Source organism: Artemia franciscana, chromosome 2 (genome assembly GCF_032884065.1).
Source record: "Artemia franciscana chromosome 2, ASM3288406v1, whole genome shotgun sequence".
Lineage (NCBI taxonomy): Eukaryota > Metazoa > Arthropoda > Branchiopoda > Anostraca > Artemiidae > Artemia > Artemia franciscana.
The window spans coordinates 30,484,802-30,507,313 of NC_088864.1; the positions used below are offsets into that span (position 1 = coordinate 30,484,802).

General features: G+C 35.3%; 1 protein-coding gene across 6 annotated transcripts in view; it reads left to right on the plus strand.

The window, feature by feature from the left end:
- LOC136040082 (sister chromatid cohesion protein PDS5 homolog B-like) overlaps nucleotides 1–22,512 on the plus strand; it is a 112,070-nt gene that overhangs the window by 26,504 nt on the left and 63,054 nt on the right. For all 6 annotated transcript variants that reach the window (XM_065724160.1, XM_065724195.1, XM_065724198.1 and 3 more), the window contains exons 2-5: nucleotides 1,726–1,846; nucleotides 5,278–5,478; nucleotides 16,387–16,571; nucleotides 19,991–20,198. In XM_065724160.1, coding sequence (XP_065580232.1) covers nucleotides 1,757–1,846; nucleotides 5,278–5,478; nucleotides 16,387–16,571; nucleotides 19,991–20,198 — 684 coding nt within the window. In that variant the 5' untranslated portion in view covers nucleotides 1,726–1,756. The remainder of the gene's footprint in view (nucleotides 1–1,725; nucleotides 1,847–5,277; nucleotides 5,479–16,386; nucleotides 16,572–19,990; nucleotides 20,199–22,512) is intronic.

Sequence of the window (22,512 nt, forward strand, 5' to 3'; positions counted from 1 at the left end):
TTTTTGAGAACAAAACTGAATCAGCAAATCTATTTTTTCTCTTAGAATTAAGCATGCATCCCAAGATAATAGTTTGAGCTGCATTAGGGGTTTGATTTATTTTTCAATTCGTTATTAATTTGGCAAGCCATTGATATATCAATGTAATTAAGTTTTTCTAGTTTTAGCTCTTCTACTAACTCACACAACTTGTTTATCCTTTCACTCAGCAGTAAGTTCTGGATATTCGAATTTCCAGGAGTTGTTAATATTCCAACCACTGCAATTTATTTGCAGTCGACTGTTACAATTTTGTTGCTGTTTTACTTATATTTTTTTTCTGGATTCAAGTTTGGCTGCACTGTGCGAGCATATTTTTTATATATAGTCCTTGCCCTCTTAAAGTCCGTACCATATTTTTCTGCAACCTCTTGCACTTAATGATTTTCTCTTCTTATTTGACAAACTGAAGAAGTCGATGAATGATTCTGTTTGCAATCTGTACACTTGTATTTGTTGTCCTTTCATCTACAATTTACACTTTTGGAGTTCAATCGTGGCTTTGGGGGGTTCTGTTCACATCTGAGGCAAGTCTCTTTAGATTTGCAATCTTTCTGTAAGTGTCCATACTTTTGGCACTTGTAGCACTGCATAACTTTTCTGTGTTTATGGCGAAATGTCTCTTGTCTTGTTCACAATACCATATGCTACCTGGGATCACATTTGCTTCAGAAATTATCATGACCAATAGGCTATCCCATAAATTTTTAAGGTCTCTGTTGTATCTCTATAGCCTAGTAACATCTTTCACTTCAACACCAGACTGGATACTTGATTGTATTTTTGTTTTGATAAGTACAAAGGGTAACCTTCACCATTCCTCTCACTGATGGTTCCTTCCTTATAATTGCCCAATCAATGTTCAACACATTCCTTTCCAAAGCAGCTTTTAAAGCACTTTCTTCCTTGACATACAGGAAGATGATATTTCCTTCTCTATTAATCTCAACTTCAAACCTACTCTTTATCATTTCTCTGAAGAATATTGTGAGTTCATATCCATTGGTGAATTTGTCCTCAACAGCGTTGATAGTGATACTGCCACAAGTCATTTCAGTTTCTGGAATATCTAAGGGTGGAAGACTGACGCTTGGTTGATTTCTGCTTTTGGTCTAGTTGGCCGTTGTTCATCTGATTGTCACACTTTCTGTAAATAAACTGCCTTTTGGAGCATCTCTTCCTATAAGGATCCTGTCACTACTAACTTGAGATGCAACGTTTCTTTTCGTATTTTTACCTTGTTTTGCAGGATATAATCCTTCTGTAATTCTTGGATTGTTTATTGCCGTGTTGTCTGTTTCATGTTAATGTTTTTAGTTACCGGTGGGGTCACTCTGATTGTCCATATTGGCGCTATTCTTCAGATATGCTTTATTAATTGAAATTTTTCACCCTGTACCAAGTTTGAAAAAATGCCGTCTAGGATGGTAGTGAATATATCACTTGATGCCTTCACATCTCGGGGAGATTAAATTTTGAATGTAGGCCCAAAAGGTAAGACATTCCAAAGTAACCAACAGTTTAAAAACGTATTTCTAAAAAAAAAAAAAAATAAAAATAGCTAGACCCCTCAAAATCATGTCATTTGTGAGAGGATTCTGACTCCCTCACAAAATTTCTGATATTTAGAATATATATATATATATATATATATTATATGTATACTTGCACCTTTCGCTTTTTCAGATTCATAATTGGTGTTGACTTTTGATTGGCAATGGGTAAGGATGATGCATTGGTTTACCCAACTGGGTGTAAGCCTGTTGAAGATGATATGAATACTGATGAATTGATAAGGCGTCTTAAGGTTTGTGATAATTTCTAGTCTCCTAATCGCTTTAATCATGGAGTTTTTAGTGTTATAGCTGGTAATTCAATTACTCTTTATTTAATCTACATGCTTATAATCACTGTTGAGAATTGTAATTTGTTTTCTGTTTTGTTTTTCTCTCAAGTTTGAAGAAAGGGCTAAACTTACTCTGACTTGACAATACCCTGAAATAAAAGCAGAATTATTTGACTCTGCTTCTCATTTTAATTTTCAGTTTCATGTAATTATGTCTATTACGTATTATGAGTTGTTTTTCACTTAAATCGAAAGAAAAAAAGTTACTGTTGTGTTATAGTGCCAATGTTAAGTTCTTCATCCGTTGAATCAGTAGAACTGGTTTCTTTGTTAGTTTCTTTCAGCTTAGCGTGGGACAAGACAAAGACAAGTGACAGAATAGATGATAAATATATAATTTGGGCTATATATTTGCACATTAGGGGGATAGGGTCGGGGTCAAGTATTTGGATAGTGTGGAGTTAGAGAACAATCTTAATTTTGAATATGCAGAATGATCGATTCTTAATACTTCATTAGGACTAGTCAGAGAAAGAGGTTCTATTTAGATGAAGAACTGAACAAAGGCGCTGTAACAGAACAGTTTCGAAAAACAAAAATTTTCTTATTCAGTTCTACTGGGTGTAAGTTAACTCCCAATAAATTAGACAAAGAAGTATTAATTTCACTGTAGTGCTTTTAATTCAATCCACAATAATATCTTACATTTTAAAGTTTCAAAACTCCATGCTAGAGATGTTCAGTCAAATATTCAAAAGTTCAAAAGTGATTATGGGAAGAAACTGCTAATGCTATAAATTATTTTAGACGCTAATATTGTTGGGGGTGCTTCATACTGCGAAATGGTATTGCTAATATTTCAACTTGCACGTGCCTGTTGTAGAATCAACTTGTTGACTTCTTATATTCACTCCTTTTGGTTTGAATTAGGACTGATTTTTATTTATTTACTGAATAACCTGTCACGTAAAAAGATGAAAAAAAGGAAGAAAAAAAAAAAAACGAGAATAAATCCAAAATATAGGGTAAAGTGTGAATCGCAACACATTATAAACTCAAAATAAACAAACCAAACTGCTACACTAGAAATGTGCCTAGTTTATGACTAGCTTCTTTTTTTGTGTTTTCCAATAAACAGAGAGATAGCTAGTTCTGGGTCTATAATTTTTTTTTAACTATAATTTTATTTCTGTGCCAGGGTTGTAACCGCAGTAAATATCTTCCGAAAGGGAAAAAACGAACAGATTTTTGACTTGGTTCAATTTCTCAGATTGGTGCAATTTACAGGATATGGAAGAGGGCTACTGCAATGTAAAGCGAGCTAGTAACTGACGGTTGATGTAGAATTTACAAGTTACAATGGAGGCATAAGATGCCAAACTGATTTGATTGAAGATGCTTGATTAGAAGAGACCCTGCGTGGTTCAAAGATGACCTAATAGGAAGGGCCCAAATACACTGTGCAAGTACCTGGTTAAAATGTCGAGCCCCTGAGTGCTGTTGCAACTCTTTCAGTTCGACTGACTTTCAGTTCAGGATATGGCTGGAATTCAGGATGTCATCCAAAAAACAAGCCATTGAATGATTGTTGGATTTAAGGTCACACAGTAAGGTCACCAATGCAGAATGTTGAAGGCCCTGTGCGCTGTGTGAATATCATCTGCATCTGTAGTGTAAAATATTGAGTCAAAAGAGAAAAACCGTTCTTTAGGTGCATAGCCCCCATATAATCAACAGTACTGGATGCTTACATTGTAAATAATTGATCAGGTTTTTAATTCTTTGAGTTGGCACATTGTAAAATGTCTGTGAAGAAGCTAAACATGTATACTATTCTGTATCATGCAGATACTGAGGATTGGGGCTGGAGACGATTTAAAATGAATATTCCTTGTTCCAGAAATCTCTAAAGGATGCGTTTAGTGCCTGTGAGAGAAGTCCCTAACGAGAGAAGCAGCAGAAAATTGATCAGATAGCTGGTATTTATTTAGAACATTAACTTGTCCGGACCTTGAGGACACAGGACAGCACCATGGAACCTATATTAGATGTTATGATGTGTAATATAAGGGGATACAAGGAAACCTTAAGGAATCACCATATATACTCTTGGTAAGATTCGTTCGCGAAGAATCATGAAAATCCACTTCCGTTACGTAGCAATCTCCAGCTGCTACATACAAAACTCTGAAACGTTTGAATGTGTCTCGTTCACCCGAACCTAATTTCTTACATGGCTGAGCAAAAGAATGTTGCGATCCATCGTTACAATAATCAGTTGGCGATTGTGCATTGATAAAAACAAAAACTTCAATTCAAACAACCAAAAAAAACATCACTGGCTTTGAAGAAGCTTGAAAGTTTCAAATTGGCCTCCGTTCCTTATACTGGTGAGGAGGTTCACATTTAGAAAAAGACTCTCGAAACTTTAATAAATGCATATTTTTATTAGTAATGCAATGTTCTTGTAAGCAGATCCCTATATAATGGACATGGAGCTCATTTAGCACAGGATTTTTATTTACAGATGTTTATGTTCTAAGATAGAAACCGAACTATTGCCATACTATTGTCAGTGTGAAATTGCAAAAATAATCTTTTTCGTATGGATGATGAGTATTAACCGTAAAGATATCTAGAAAAACAGTCTAATTGGAAATATAGAAGTAAACATAATTACATCAATCTGAATAATTGACAATACTATGGATAATGTTCGGGTTACTTGAAGCTTGAGGTTTTTTTATATATAATTAGTTAAATTTTTATTGGCTTATTCTGTTATTTTAAAAAGGCCATTATGTTTATGAATTTATGATATGTGAGTATAGAAGATAAATCAACGAAACTAAACGATTGCACGTTATATGCAAACTTGATACATTAGTAGCATTAAAATGCAATTTAGATAATTGGAAGCATATATTGGTCACAGTAAGCATGGTTGAAGCAAGGGTGACTGCAGATTTTCATTAAAGAAAGTCGTTGTTTGTAATGGAGAGTAATGACTTTAAATTTTGTTGGTTTTGTATGTTGTAGTAGTCAATTTCATTTGCGGTAAAGAACGGATGCCGCTCCTACTGTTCTTAAGACACATCTATTTAGTACAAAATATCTAATTAAATATCTGAATGAAGGATGGGAAGAGAAATGTCAGAGAGATGGATAAGATCAATGTAGTTAAATACAAAATTTGGCTTAACATTGTATTTTTTTTGAAATATCACCCCTGCCCACCTTCAGAAATCTTTGGATCCTTGCCTCCTAGGGCTAAAAGATCCACGCACCTGAGATTTAACCATTATAATTGTTTGGCTGCAATTATAATTTTAATAAGCAGGACCTGCAATTATAATTCAGCAGCACTTCCAGAACTAAATATTTATTAACAGACACTGGCACACATCCTTCAAACAATGGGTCAAGATGATGGAAGCCTTCGAAAGTTCACACCCCTTGCAATGCACCTGGCTCAAGATGCTTTTATGAACCATGATTCAAGGGATGTCCAGCTACTTATTGCTTGCTGTATTGCTGACGTTCTTAGAATATATGCACCTGAAGCACCTTATATTGATCCAGATCATATCAAGGTAAGTTTCTGATTATAAAACTTTGGGCTAAAGTGTGAGTTCGCGAAAGTTTCAAATAAAACTGATGATTTACATAGGGCTTACGAGCGCCATAGTAACTGGGCTCAGAGCCAATGATTTTTTTTTTTTTTGCAGTTGGGGCTCAGGAATGTAACAAATTTTTGTAAGTAAAGAGCTTTTGCACTGTTAAAATGAAGCAAATTGTGAAAAATAAGAAAGGGATATTTCCAGCTAGTGAAAATAGAAGGATAAATGAGCAGATATTTTTGTCGGGACCTCCGCTCGATTGTCCTTAGTGCACAAGAGTAAATGAGGAGTAAACGGTTTACAGATAAAGGCTTAAAATCAAAACAAAAGCAAAACGAACCTAAAAGAACAAAACACTAAACTAAAATGGATTCTTCTCCAAACAACTCCAAATAACTAAATTAAAGTGTAAAGCATTGAATGGTATTTCAAGCATGGGAAGTCATTTTACATAATGCCTTTTTGAACGCTAATATACTACCACAACCACTACTAATAACAACTCACTGTAGCGCCAAGCCGCATTTTCAATCCCAATCTATTCAATGCCTCACTCTTTACCCCTTCCCAAAAAGTTCCCATTTCCCTTAAATCTTTCCTTACGATTTCGTCCCACCCTATCAAGGGACGACCTGCTTTTCGTTTGACTCTAGAAGGTTGACCGACAACGACAATCTTTGACAATATGTCATCCTTCATCCGCAGAACTTACCCTACCCATCTCAATCTTTTACTTTTTATAGCCCTGAAAGCTGGATTGAACCATACTTTTCATACAGTCTGCTGTTTGAGATACAGTCAGTCAGTCTGATACCAAAACAATCTAGAAAACATCTCTGAAAAACATCTGGCAAATCTTCCTCCGTTTTTCAGGGCGCCCATACTGCAGAACCATACTTCACCGCTGTCATCACTGTAGCTTTGAATATTCTAATCTTGGTTTGCAGAATTCTCCTATTCTTCCAAACTTTTCAACTGTGAATAAAAACCCTGGGCCTCGGCTATTCTAGTTCTAACATCTTCAGTGCACCGTCTTTACTAATAAGACTACCTTGGTAAGTTAAGCTGTCCACTTGATCGATCGTTTCGTTACCCACATCACCTTTTCATCGCCACGTATTCCTAGCCTTATCGACTTAGTTTCAACTTCATTCATTTTGCAAACATATTGATCTAGGATGCTTAAATCATCAGCATAATCGTTATCCAAGTGAGTTTTACTTTTCCATTTGATCCCGTGTTCTCCCATTGCTTTTGCTATGTTCCTCAAGACAAAGTCCATCAAAACGATCGACATAAATGGATATAGAGCGCAATCCGGCTTAAATCCTGATTAAATACGAAACCAGCTGCTAACCTCGTTTCTTGCCTTAATTGCCACAATGTTATTTTCATATATTGCACTAATCACTTTATTGTATTTGTCTGGTATACTGTACAAGGATAAGACCTTCGCTAAAGTTCTTCTATCAGCTGAATCAACCGCTTGCTCACAATCTATAAAACTGAGGACTAAAGGCGTTTAATGACTCAGGTGATTCTCGATTATTAATATAAGAGTGAAAGTTTGGTCGACACATTCTTTTCCCCTCCTAAAACCACATTATTCCTATATTTAATCTTCATTGCATCTGTTATTCTAAAAAGTATCATCATACTGAGTAATTTGTTACTTACAGAAACCATGCTATTGTTTGTATAATTATCTCACTCACTCTTATCACCTTTCTTATGTACGGGTTAATTAGAGTGTCCCAAGGTTGCTAGGTACTTCTCCTTTTTCTAAAATCATGTTCACAATATTCAGTAACTTACTGCGGAACAGCAATCGCTTATCAGGTATGCTATTATTAGAGGTCGGTTCTAGAATAGTAGTTTGTGAATAAAAATAACATAAAGCGTGGGAATTTATAAGTTCATTATCAATGGGGCTTAGGTAAGTGTCACTTGTAATCGCTACTCGGCCTCAATCAATATCTATTGATCGTATTCCTCTTTTCGTTTGGGCAGTGGGAATTACGGCCGTTCTTCTCCTCCTATCACGAGACGATGTCGGCATATTCCCGATTCTGATTCTGCCTCGCAGTCTAGGACTCCTGTTCTTAGGAAGTTTTATTGTGCTTTTCTTATAATATATTGTGTCGACAAGATTATGCATATGGAAACTTTTGAGATGTGTCAAGTTCTACATTTATAGTCCTTTTTTCTGGTTGCTTTTTTTTCCAGTTTGACCCCACTATAAAATAAAGTCCTTTGTAGTACAAGCAAACTAGAGTTTGACCCCAAACAAATTGCAAAGGAAGTGATTTTTTCTTGAACTGAATTATTATTCCGATGCAAAAAAGACGAGATGAGAGCGAAAAAGGAGTCAAATTTGGTGTATACAAAAAAGTTTCGTAATTATCAATATGAGATTTTTCGCTTCTCGTCGTCTTGACCCCCTTTCTTTACCAGGTCATCTTTCGCTGGTTAAATTGTCGGTTTTGAGATCTACTAATTAGTTAGCCTGAATCTGATCGTCGCTGGCTTCATCACCTGATAATTCGGCCTAAAAAAAATGATTGCAAGATGTTTGTTAAAGCATGAAAAATATAAAAAAAAAGAAATCATCTATGAAACTAGTTTTCAGTGGCCGACATTTAAAATCCATCTTAGAATAAACTATTATCAACAAACTGACTAGTCTTCACAACGGATAAAATTATCGAATCAACTTCATGAACATTTGAAAGACAGAATCATACTCCGACTAGTATTCAGAACTTATTCTTTTGGTTCAGATATCTAAGTTTCAACGTTCTTCTCATCGTTATAGCTTTCGATTCTTGGAAACTTAGAACATACTGTCCCTTTGCACGTTTTACACGCTGCAGTGCACGCTAAGCCGTTTTTAAAGCAACTACATCTCGTTGAGCTGCATTCCAGTTGACAGGAACACTTCACGATTTTCATAAGCAGACGAGGGACTTGTGGGACGTCAGTAGTCAATGGACACAAGAAGTCATCTTTATTTTCCCAACCCCATTCCTCGGCTATAAGCTCAGAATCAGGATCTCCATTCCATTCCTGAACTTGGTAACTGTGGTATTTAGCCGCATCAGAAGTTGGTGGTAACTGTTCTGGGTGGACGAACGTTCTAGCAGTTGTCACCACCTTCTTTTTGAAAACTTCCATGCGGAGTTCAGATTTCCCTCTTTTGATGAGCCATACATCATGATCAGAGCGTCTTCTCCCGCAACCCGTACTTCCTCCTTCGAAGCTGACATAAGCATGAAAACTGCAGCTGATGTACGAAAATCGACATCTACCATTAGCTTCTTCGGAGCAAGGCCTTTTCCTACACAGTGGATTTGTGAAGTAGAGTCACAGCCTAAGATGGCGTGGGCAAAAAGAATCAGATGGCATGTCTCTTGGCCCAGCTTCTCTTTCAATTTAGAGAGCTTTCCTTGACTTTGGCTCTGGTGCAAAGAATAGTTTCTTGCTTGATAGGTCACTATGATAACACAATAGAACCAAAAGATCAGTATCATCTCCGGTGACGGTAGTGTGGTAATACCGGGAAGAGTCAACAGTAGCTTGCATAATTGGGACGTCTGCTTCACCTGGTGCCTGAACTACGACGAAGCCCTTTGGTCGGAGATAAACATCCAACGCACAGATAAACCTGGTTTGTTTTTCTTGCAGGACAAGAACTCATCTTTTTTTATCTTCAACTGCATATCTGCTGTGAAGAAGATCTCACAGTCGATTATACGACTTCTCTTCGACTGGGCCATATACTTTATAGTTGCTCCACTATCGCAGCCGTCTAAAACAATAGTGTCAGATGGATACTTTTGGTCATGTAAGTAGCATAATGGTTAAGGATTTAGGAGCATCGTTCGTTTTGGAATTCTGTGCTGAAGAGCTCCTCCGTCAATCATATATCGAATGCTTTTGGGAAGGGTAGTAGAGCGCTCCTCAAGATTGCAAGCCTGTGCTGTAGCCTTGGCAAACTCTGGCTTGTCCGAAGACCGGAGTGTGCAAGAACTTCCAAAAAATGATGCCAGGTAGGAACACAGTTCGTGTTGAAAGTACTCAGATTCTGTGAGACCGACCCTCTCTGCTAGCGGGATGAACCTCTGAAGAAGGAGAGTGGGGTCCAGTCTTTTGCAATCTGCACCTGGATTCTGCTTTGTAGTAATTTGAACTGCCTGTTGTTTTCCTCGAAACACAAAATCAGCGACCAGTTTTTCAGACATGGAGTCAATGATTTTTAGACCTTAATTTCTAGCAGAATCGACGTTGGCTGATTCGTAGGCTTTCAGCTCGTTGGTGATGTTTCTTAGTTGATGATCAGCATTAAATGGTGATCCTTTTTCTAGGAAATTGATCACGATCTGGGTGTCTTTACAGTCTCTTAGCTGCCTCGGCTCGGACGTTTCCTTATGCTGTTCACTAGTTCCATTGAAAACCTGTGACATACCCTCCATCAGAAGATTTAGTGCAGAGCAGACTGGTCGAGACAGAACCCATAAAGACCTTTGAACCTCTGTCATACCACTTCCATTGGTAAGGTCACCAGCCTTTTTGAGACAACGCATAAGCTCCTGCTCAATGACAAGATCCGTGGAGAGCCCAATCCAGAATTTATCAGAATGTCTGATCACATGCTTCCCATTCTGTAAGGCTTGATAAACGGCAGGATGGGTTTCTTGGAGCATGACCATTCGCTGGAGGTAAAGCTGGCAGGATTTTGTGTAATTGTGTCCAGATGCCGCCAGATAATGTAGCATGTCAGAGTTGGATTTTAAGTAGAGATCCATGTCCCAGATCGTTCGGCTCTTAGGAAATTTCGCAGTATGGATACCATATCGGAGTATTGGAATAGATAACTTCGAAGACCACACTGCCTTTCCATGACGAAAGTAAAACAGTTCAAATAGGGATGATACCTTTTTATTGACAGTGAATAGATATAAAATTATTTAAATGGATACTGGATACTGGATTATTTACTTTGAAGTATTGGAACTACAGTTTCGAGGTTCTGTACTGGAGCAGTTCTAGTCTCTTCCTATTGACGAATCCCACTTTTCTTCCTGGGAAGGGTTTCTTTCTATATCCGCAACGACTTCTTCTTTGTTCATAAGTTTTGTGTACAGGTTTCTGAGTTCCGATATTTCTTCAGGCTGCAGTATTGATTCAGCAACACTGGAACTTTCTACGAGAAAGCCCTCGGGAAGCAGAGTAGTATATATCGCAGCATCAACCAGAAAATGGCCACGTATTACCCTGGTGATTGCTTTCCCGCTGAGAAGATGTCCCGCTGACAGTGTTAGGTGTGTAAACAAGTTTAAGAACCTCTTTAAGTCGTGAACTCTCCCTGATGTAGCCAACTGATCCAAGGAAGCTCATCCTAGTGTGGAATCATCCAAGTTTTGGAACAATATGTGAGAGCGTACTTCCTGGAGCAGCAGCTTGCACAACTTTTCATGGCTTTCCACCATAGTGGTTGGTCAAATGTACAAATGGCGACATGGAGTAAATCCATGTCGCCTGGCCCGCTCTGTTACGAAAAGCAAAGTCGAATGAATGCAAGTGTCGTCACTAGCTGGAAGGTCAGTCATAATTTATTGCATGCAAAGGTAATGAAAGTGGTGTTGCTGCCTTCTGTGCGTTAACTGGTCTTCTAAACGAGCCGACCTTAATTTATCAGCCCACTATTTTTTTTCTGTACCAACAATTGACGAATTGGTGGACAACAAGTGCTAAAAGAAACATGTCAAATGAAAATAAAAAAGGGTATATTGATGAATATGAAACGGGTTTTCTAGTAGACACTACATCAGATTAATTTGATTTTTGGGCTCAGCTCATCATTTTATGTCAGAATAGTTGCCTTATGATAGTATGGTGAAAAAGAGGTCACAACGATTAGAAGGCTAAAATCACATATTGATGATTATGAAACTTTTTTCTGGTATATTGTACGTCAAATTTGTTTACATTTTCGGGCTCAGCTCATCATTTCACATTAGAACGGTAATTCATTTACAGAAAAACGAATATTTACCGATAGTTTTTTTTTCGAAAAAACAGGAAAAATTGACACGAAAAACAGCAAAAAAAAAAAAAAAAAAAAAAAAAAAAAAAAAAAAAAAAAAAAAAAAAAAAAACTAGCTTTGTTTCGACCCAGAATGTGCAACTTTGGATATGTTGTTGAACTTTTTCTCTCTACAACATGGTATAAAAATCATATCTGTTGCAACTTGCATGGGGCCGACACATATTTTTGGCTAGTTTGCCTGTACTATTATACCTTTTCGCATATTTCAGTCTCTTAAGGTGATTTTATTCCTATATTTTCTCTTTTTTTTTTGATATTTCAATCAGAGGTATGTACTTTCTAATTTCGGTTTTAGATATTACAATGTATATTGTATTATAAATATTATGAATATATTTCACAATGTATACTATGAATTTTACAATGTATAAAATTCATAATTTTCAGATCTGGGAGTTACCAGTCGTTCAGAGCATATTCACTATATAAGATTCTTCTTGTTTTTCCAAATGATAATTCCAGAGTCAAACAACTCTGGTTTATTACATCCTTAATGGTAATTTGAGAAGTAGAGTAAACTTTACTCAAAATTGCGATCAAGGTTTAAAATGAGCAAATGGTACCCTTGAATAGGAGTGAAGGTGTGCATCAGTAAACCCCTCAACTTTGGTTCCAGTAGATTTGAGGGCGCAATAATAAATTCGGATATTTGAAAAAGCTAGTAAACGTTGCATTCCTATTTCTGTTTCAAATTTATAACTCTCTCATTCCCTCTCACAAAAATAAATTGTTTGTGTAATTTTTAAAATAAAAAGACAAATTGTTATTTTTTTATGATTCTAAAAAGTAGAATTGTGAGAAAGAGTCAAACTTTACCGTAAAGAGCGAGACGTTGAGGAGGGGACAACCCCTTTTATATACGGAATAATTCCTGTTCGTTTTTAGTTTTGACGTCGCTCCTTGCTTGCAGTTAAGAAAACTTTTTTTTTATTTATTTAAACAACAAAAAAACTATTCCTTTTAAACTGTGGGAACAACTTATATCACCATTTCCCTAACTTTTGAAAATACCCTAAAATTTTTTCTATGGGATAACCCTCAACATATTCTATCTGATCATGGTGAAAGGTTAATTGGGTGGTCTCAGTCCCTTGTTTCCTACGGTAGTGAGTTAATTCGATTTATATGATAAAATATGTGCTTTGTGTAGGGGAACTTTTAATTAACGTATAGTTTAGAAAAAAGTTAAGCTTGTTCGTAATTTCAGAGAAGTTCTAAAAAATTGACTTTTTAGACTTGGTCAAAAGAGTTACATTGTCAGGAATACTTCTAGGCTAAAAAATTAATTAATTTTCCTTCCTAAAAGAGCTTATTGACTATGAATTCCGTTTGATATAACAGTGTAAACACTGAACTTGTTTTTGAAAATACAAAGATATAATCTTTCAAGAATGTGTGAAATTGTCCTCACTTAGATATGTTTGACATATTTTAGCACAAAATACCAATTAAAAAGTAGTACTCAAAGGAAATTGGAAAATTAGGATCACAATCTCGCAAAAGTCAAAAATGATACAATATGACTAAGAGATTTTGAACTATTTTCTTTCGAAAATAAGGGTTGACGGTAGAATCATTAAAGAATCGGAAAAATTCTGATGATCCTTGTACTGAGTCCGATTCTTGATGAATCTCTGATTTCTTGATTCCAGTTTCCAAATAATTATCTCATTACGGATGAACGCGCTTATTGTTTCAATTTAGATCTTGTATATATCAAGTCAATGCCTAGTTGCGACAAGATACACCTATTAACAGATAAAATGGCTCAAATTCTTTCGAATTTCTCCTCTTGAATGATCCATGAAAATAAGTAGTTTCGAAAAAGTACAGAAAGTTTGAAGTTCCTTGTTTAAGGCACTGATATATATATATATATCCGTATTTCAAACAGTAGGTTGTACGAAAAGTGTGGTTCAATCCCGCTTTCTGGGGCTATAATGAAAGAAAGGTTGAGATGGCTAGGCCACGTTCTACGGATGAAGGATGACAGATTACCGAAGATTGTCCTTTTTGGCCAACCGTCTGGGGCTACACGGAAAGCAGGTCGTCCTTGTCTGGGTTGGGAGGATGTCATAAATAAGGATTTAAAGGAAATGGGAACTTCCTGGGAGGGTGTAAAGAGGGAGGCTTTAAATAGATTAGGTTGGAGGAGGAGCGTGCGTAGCTGTGTTGGCCTCAGGCGGCTTGGTGCTGCAGTGAGTTATTAGTAGTAGTATATATTATATCAAACAGTTCGTGGTAACGAACTGTACTAAGGAGCGACCCGGCTCAATAGTAAACGAAACTCTAAAAAACGGAATTTTGATGCTAAAAGATACACCAAAACAATCGAATTTTCATGCTGATTCTAAATATATAAGTTTCATCAAATTTAATCTTTGTCATAAAAAGTTACGAGCCTGAGAAAATTTGCCTTATTTTGGAAAATAGGGGGAAACATCCCCTAAAAGTCAAAGAATCTTAACGAAAATCACACTATCGTATTCAGCGTATCAGAGAACCCTATAGCAAAAATTTCAAGCTCCTATCTACAAAAATGTGGAATTTCGTTTTTTTTGCCAGAAGACAGATCACGGTTGCGTGTTTATTTTTTTTGGTTCTTTTTTTGTTTTTTTTTTCCCAGGGGTCATCGTATCGACCAAGTGGTCCTAGAATCTCGCACTAGGGCTCATTCTAACGGAAATGAAAAGTTCTAGTGCCCTTTTTAAGTGACCAAAAAAATTGGAGGGCACCTAGGCCCCCTCCCACGCTCTTTTTTTCCAAAGTCAACGGATCAAAATTTTGAGATAGCCATTTTGTTCCGCATAGTTGAAAACCATCATAACTATGTCTTTGGAATGACTCACTCCCCCAAAGTCCCTGGGGGAGGGGCTGCAAGTTACAAACTTTGTCCAGTGTTTACATACAGTAATGGTTATTGGAAAGTGTACAGACGTTTTCAGGTTTTTTTTTTCGGTTTGGGGGTGGTGTTGAGGAGATGGGGCTATGTGGGAGGATCTTACCTTGGAGGAATATGTCAAGGGGGAAGAGAAATTCAGTGAAAAGGGCGCGGGATTTTCTAGCATTAACATAAAAAAAACAATAAAAAAATAAACATGAAAAAGTTTTTTCAACTGAAAGTAAGGAGTAGCATTAAAACTTAAAACGAACAGAGATTATTATGCATATGAGGGGTTCTAAAAATACTTTAGCATAAAGAGCGAGTTATTTAGGAGGAGATAAATACCTTGCTCTTTAAGCTAAAGTATTTTTTGTAATTTCAACTATTTATTCTACGGTCTTTCTGATTCAGGGGTCATTCTTAAAGAATTGGGACAAAACTTAAGATTTATTGTAAAGAGCGTGGTATTAACGAGGGGACAAACCCCCTCATATACATAATAAAAAATATAAGAATATAAAAGTTTGTTACGTAAGTTAATTCTTAAGTTACGTATATTTTTTACTAATAAAAACGTTCGTTAAAAATTGAAAGGTCTAGTTGCCTTTTTAAGTAACCGAAAAATTGGAGGGCAAGTAGGCCTCCTTCCCCAACCCTTATTTCTCAAAATCGTCTGATCAGAACTAAGAGAAAGCCATTTAGCCAAAAAAGAATTAATATGAAAATTTCATTCTAATAATTTATGTGCGGAGAGCCAAAATCAAAAATGCATTAATTCAAAAACGTTCAGAAATTAAATAAAAAAACTAGTTTTTTAAACTGAAAGTAAGGAGCGACATTAAAATTTAAAACGAACAGAAATTACTCCGTATATGAAATGGGTTGTCCCCTCCGCAATCCCTCGCTCTTTACGCTAAAGTTTGACTCTTTGCCACAATTTTGCTTTTTAAAACAATTAAAAGCTTTAGCGTAAAGAGCGAGGGATTGCGGAAGGGACAACCCATTTCATATACGGAGTAATTTCTGTTCGTTTTAAGTTTTAATGTCGCTCCTTACTTTCAGTTTAAAAAACTACTTTGTTTCATTTAATCAATATCAAGACTCTGATATATATCAAGACTCTGATATATATATCTCTACAATACTTCGCTCATTTTAGGCGCTTATACTTGTTTTGTTCTCTAAATCAATTTTACACAGAGAAAAGAAGAGAAAAGCAAGACTTCTGGAAAATAATATTTTAGAGGTCATAAATTAAGCAAATTCATGAGTTATTGTTAGACAAAGTCATGATTTCCTTATGACTCATAGCGATCACCTAAATAAAATGACAAAAAATAATGTATCCTAGATTCAGTATTTGATATAATTTAGTTTTTATTATATCTAAATATTGCCAAGATGATTTCCGGGTATAACATCAATATCTTATGTTGTATGCTGAATTAACAGTATTAATGTATTAATTTTGTTTTTTACTATAGAAGCCGCATTTATGAGTATTCTAATTTTCATTTGGAAAATTTTTCTTAATAAATTTTCTTTTGAAAAATTGAATTTGAGGAATTTTTGACCTAAATGACTTTGTCACTTCCTCTATGAATATATCAGTATGATCAATGCATTAACAGGGGCGTAATACGCTATGGGGCATGGTTAGCAACTAAGATAAGCCTGCATAATTCAAGCATCCAGAGAAACAGGTCAGTTTTCTTTAGTATACCTTTACCCTTATGGTACTATATGGGTAATGTTTCCTTTTCACTATCATTTTCACTTTATTTGGGAAATTTGCTCCAACTTCCCCCCCCCCCTCCTCACCCAATATGTTGATGAAATTACGCCACCCGCATTAATATTACTAATTGTGCTTCTTTTTTACTTTCAGTCCATTTTTATGTTCCTCATACGTCAACTGAATGGACTGCGTGACCCCAAGGATCCAGCTTTTAAGCGATATTTTTATTTGCTTGAGAACCTTGCTTACGTTAAGTCCTTTAACATGTGCTTTGACCTTGAGGATTCACAGGAAATTTTTTGTGCCCTTGCCGCTCTTGTCTTTAAAATAGTCAAGTAAGTGCTATCATTTAATTTCTGAATTATGTCTATATAGTGTGTTTTATATTCGACTTGTTCTCTGTTGGCCAAGTTTAGTGGTATATTTTGCAAGAAACATAATTTAACTTCAACTCTCTTTTTGGAATGGATAGAAGCGGACGTCGCACGACAAGAAAATTTAACATACAATAAAATGGATTGACATAAAAATGAATTATCATTACTTCCAACAGCATTTTCAAGAAGGTCATCATTGTAGTGCTTCATAAAATACGTAACGAGGCACGATTGATGCCGTTTTGATGAGTTTTGGGTTGGAGGAAAAAGGAATTGACGTGGTGAAGTAAGGACTCTTCTTCGTGTTGTTGGCCGACTTGTTTTTGTTTTTGGAACATTTGGTAAATTAGGCATCAAAGTTTAGGCATTTTTCCAAAGACGCATCGTAAGATAATGGTGCCTCTCAGACAGCTACTGAAGCTGAAATTAATGTTACTTGAAATGAAGAAACTTTATTTGAAAAGCAGAAAAGCACGTAACATATAAAGTATGGACTCCCTAATAAGAACCAAACAGGAGAAACGCTGATGCCACGTGAGAAAGTCAACACTCTCAGAAATAGAAAGAAAAAAAAGCAGAAAAGCACGTAATGTATAAAGTATGGGCTCCCTAATAAGAACTAAACAAAAAAATTTCCAACGTATCAATTATTTATCTAATATAATGTCTGTTGGCAGGCCCAAAAAACGAAAATTTACTACATTGATTATTACTATAAATGATGATTCTTTGGAACCAACACCTGAACTATCAAACGTGATAAGATGTGAAAATTGACAATTTGGACCATCAATTGCGACAACACCCATGCAGGCAGCTAAAGCAATGGCCATTGCTAAATTGTTTGGAGTAATCAAAATCGAAAAACGTGTCAAAAATGAACATGAAGAGCAAAGATACGGGCGGTTAGAAGATATGTGAAAACGACAATTAGAGCGTGTCAAAACTTAAATGAAGAGCAGAGACACACGTGGTTAGAAGACTTGCGACACTGAGCAAGTGAGTGACTCAAAAATGAAAATGAAGCGCAAAGACACACGTTGCTAGAAGATATGCGACACCGAGCATGTGAGCAAGTCAAAAATGAGAATGAAAGCAAAGACATACGCGGTTAGAAGACATGCGACACCAAACATTTGAGCGAGTCACTGAAAATCAACCTGGGCAGCGAGAATCAAAACCCGTAAAAATTGAAAATGATAGCGTTGGTGATTGGGTTTGGGATTTCGACATGGATAGGGTCATCAATGCCTACCATACCTTTGTTGAAAAAGAGCAAAGGTTCGGCGATATGTATTTCATTACGACGAATAACAAACATAGGTAAAACGAACCAAACATATTGAAAATGATAGCGATGATTGTTAGGTTTTGGATTTTGACATGGATAAGGTCATCAATGCCTACCATACCTTTGAAAAGCAAAAACTTGGACTAGGCAAATCGTTGGAAGAAAAAGGAGTTTTTATCCCACCACCTGAACAATTAAAAGAAACAAAGGTTTAGCGATATGTTTTTCATAATGACAAAGCCAAACCGAAACAAAAGTTGAATAAAGCTGAAACATTCAATATTCAATTTATTTATTTATAATCCACGTTATACAAAAAGAGTGCGAAACGCCCTAAAGATGGAGTAATAAGAGAAAAATAAAAAATAGAATAAAAAAGCTATAAATAAATACAAATCAACACCAACTGACAATCAAATAAATAAGGCTGACCAAGGATGAGATACTATCGATATAGAAGAATAAAAATCAAGTAGCATTTTATCAATACCACATATTGGCGAAACTAGGCAGAATTTATTCAATTAAGTAACTGTTTCTAGTCTAAGGAGGGTAACTGAGAAGGAATTTAGCATAACGAAAATATACTCTACGAACAGATAGTTTTTGAGGCTCACTAAAAAACTGCCAAACCGGACATAGAGAAAGGCGATGAGGCACAACTAGGCTATTATAAATTTTTGCAAGATTTAATTTATCAATGTGTTTAATATTAAATACAATTGAAACATAAGCAATTCTCAGTTTTTTTCCTCAAATTTTCAAGGGCTAATTTCACAGTTTCTCTCATATTTTTTCCAATAGGCTTTCCAAGGTAAGCTAATTTTTGAGAAAGGGGGACTTGGAGCATTAGCTAAAGATAAAAGAGTAGGACCATTTGTCTCTTTAAAATTGAAAGCAGTTTTTTCTACATTGATAGAAAGTCCAATATCTTATTTTCATTATAAAGCTGATGAAACGTGTTTTCTCAATCACTAAAAGTACGGCTTAAATTCAAAACGGCATCTGCGAAAGTCATTAATGACAAATTAAATCCATGGTAATTACAACTAAAATTACCAGAATTTTGGGCGTATAAAAGAGAGTTATTAAATAAAGACGGTGAGGCAAGGCCAACTTGACGGACTCCTTTTAAAATATCAAAAAGGGAAGACCCCCCCCCCCCCCTTAACTTCGCCTTAAGGTGGTGGCACATATATAGAAGGCATTGTAATATGCACAAATTTACCCCTCTTTTATGCACTTCAAGTAAAATTTTGGAAAAAAATGCAAGAGTCGAAAGCTCGAGCAACATCTAATGCACAAAAGATGATATGGGATTTACTTCTTTCTGCATCAGCAATAACAATCGTTAAAGAAAAAAGGGCATGCTCCCGGCTAATACCTTTTTGGTAACAAAACTGGTGGGGTGGGAAATAACATTTAGAAACAATTTCATCCAAAATAAATGACTCGAATAATTTAAAAAATAGTACTAGAAACTATTATAGGTCGGAACGAATTACACACAGTAAAATCCTTTTTGCCTTTTTTCGGGATAGAGGTTATTTGACCAGCTGTACCTTGATATGGCACAACTCCGTTTTCAATAGGCATTTGAAAAAGTAGAGATAAATTATTAAAAAGAAAAGCACTTGCATAATCAAAATGTCTGGCAGTAATTCCATCAACTCCCGCGGGATTTCTTTTCTTTAGTTATTGACAATAAAACGATACATCACTTGGCTAAACTAGAAATGTCGTATTTAAGGTTCGTGTTTTTTTTTTCAGACAAGTACTTAATTCTTTTTCAAATTTTGACTCAAGAGCAGGATCGGGAGAAGAAAACTCACGCTTGTAATAGTTTATCCACTCAGGCTCAAGAATATTATTTGCACAAATGTGTTCTCAAGGGCGTTCAATTTTTTTCCAGAACTTCGGAGGGTTCTCTGTAATAAAAATAAAGTGTTTACCCAACGAACTCTCAAATAAGACTGATTTATGTATATACATATATTGTTTGTCAGAAACTGTGGATGTATACAATTTATAGCAAAATTGTATATTTACTTAGGATTACACTCAAATTGCTTTACTCATTTTTCAGTGACGAACATTCGGCGAAAGTGAAGTCTTTTATGTTGGATCTTCTGCACCCATTAATTACTGAATCCGATTCCGTCTCCAATGAGTTGTTAGATATTATCCTGTCTAACATTGTCGAGCCACATAAGACACAGAGGAAGAATGCATATTTGTTAGCAAAAGAATTGATTGTTAAATGCAGTGATACCCTTCAACCATATATTAGAAGTGTAAGTTGTATAAGTTCTTTTTTTCCTAGTGACTTCCGATAAAATTGCAAGAGAAATTAAAGAAGTTGGGAATCCTTGACAAGCTGATTTTTTTTTTAATTCCCTTATATCTGTTGCCCTGGTAATTCGAATTTACGTTATTCAGACAGTTTTAATATTTTGATTATGACATTTTAATTATCTAGTTTTATCTTTATATTTATACATAAAAAAATGAAAAAAACTAGAACTGGAAGATGTAGAGACCACGCCATCTTGCAAATAAAATATGCAATGCAAACTAGATGACTTACGATACCGGACTTTAAATTCGGATTCCACAGCTAGACGAGTGCCCAGCTTGATGGAATGTCCTTTAATGTTAAAATAATTGATTTTAATTGATCCTTTAATGAGGTCGTCGGAACTAAATTGGTCAGTCTAATAGAAAAAATAGACAAAATTACTTTTAGATTTTTTTTTTATTTCTATGCACATATCATCTGTTTATGGACTCAGGTTTTTGGTTTGTTAGTAATGTCAACCTGGCCAAATCTGATACAAGGAACATCACGATTGTTTTATAGGGTGATTAAGCGCTTCATTTTTGAAAGGCCTTTGTGCTTTTAAGTCAATTTGAAACTCTCTCTTGAATTTCTGCGATTATCTACTCAAATGTCTCAGGTAAACCATAATACCGGTATGATATGCATGATTCAACAAAATAAATATTAATGCAGAGAATAGGATTTATTGGGAAACTAAATTTCAAAAGAAGTATAAATAAAGTGAGGGATAGTGTAGCTTGTTTTGCGAGGCTGCTAAGGTGGAAATCCTGTATAGAAGGTATAGAGTTTGAGCTTCAGCATTCAGGAAAATATTAGTGAGAACTAAGTACTTAATCTGACTAGCTTTCGTGTTGCTTGAAGAAGCCTTTTAGTGAATGTCATTAAGAATATCAATTATATAGTTTTTTTACTTGCAAAATATTGATCTAGAACAAGATATTCTAGAACAAAAATATTTAATTTCTAAAACAAAAATGTTGATGCATTTCCATTTATCTCATTGAAAGTCTCAAATCTAATTGAAATTTTGAGCAAGTATTTTGGCATCTGACACGTTGGCAATGGTTTGATGCATGAATTCTTACAAGGAAAGGACGGACATGACTTTTATTTAGAAAAGTTTATCAAGAAGCAGATGATAGTCAACCAGATCGAAAGGTTTCTGAAAGTTTTATTATTCAACAGAATAAGCATAAATACAGAAAACAGGCAGCACGAAGTTCTCACATATTATTGTTAGCTGCTAGTTAATGGTATAGGTTTACCCCTATTACAAACCTCAAATTGAAGAAACAAATGAAAACTAGACTATTTAAGATGGCTACTTGCAATCTTTTCTCTTTTTTAAATTTCTTTTTAATACAAAAAGTCAGGAAAATCTGCACAAAATTCGATAGCTGTGAGATTTAGGTAGCTCAACGATAAACAAACTTATAAATCTAAATATTTGAATCTACAAGAGTCTAAGTATTAATTAATTCTTGAAAATGGAATGTCAACTTTTATGCTCTACATCTGAACCCAGGAAGGTATTCCTATGAGGGGATTAACTTGATAAATTAGTGGAATAAGGGTAAATTATACGAAAAGTATGGAAACAATGAAATTCTGGAGAGTTGAATGTATCATTCTATTTTTGTGCATGTATTGCTTAGAAAGTAGAGGGCTTTCTTTCTGTTTTTAGGTAATAAAAACCAAAACGAATTTCTAAATATAACTTTTGAAACTTATTCCTACCAGGTTCTTTGAACCCGGAAACAAGAAGAACAGCAAAATATCAGATTTAAATATAATAAAAGAAAAGTAAAAAAAGGAGGGTCATAAAAATATATGAAAATCCGAATATTTGATTCTTTTAACGCTTCTAAAGATCTAGATTGTTTATTACACATTCGTGTGAAATGTATAATAAGCGGACCAGACAGTTAATTACACAAAGAAAAATAGGTCAAAATACTCTCTAAAATGTGCAATTAGAACATAGCTTGTGCATATTTCTTCACATATGTAAAGAAATGAGGTATTTGCAAAACGAATCCAATAAAAGTGATCTGTAGTTTGGCTGCATTTATAAACGGACGGTGCCAAAATTTTTGGATGTTTTATATTAGCGATTTTTTCCTAGCAACCTTGCCGAGTGGTTGTCTCTGCAATATACGAAACTTCATTTTTGCTATTTTAAGATACAAATTAATGTTTTTTTTTGTTCATGATATCTTTTGATTATTCCTAGATATTAACAAAAAAAAGCTATTATAGTGTTTTTT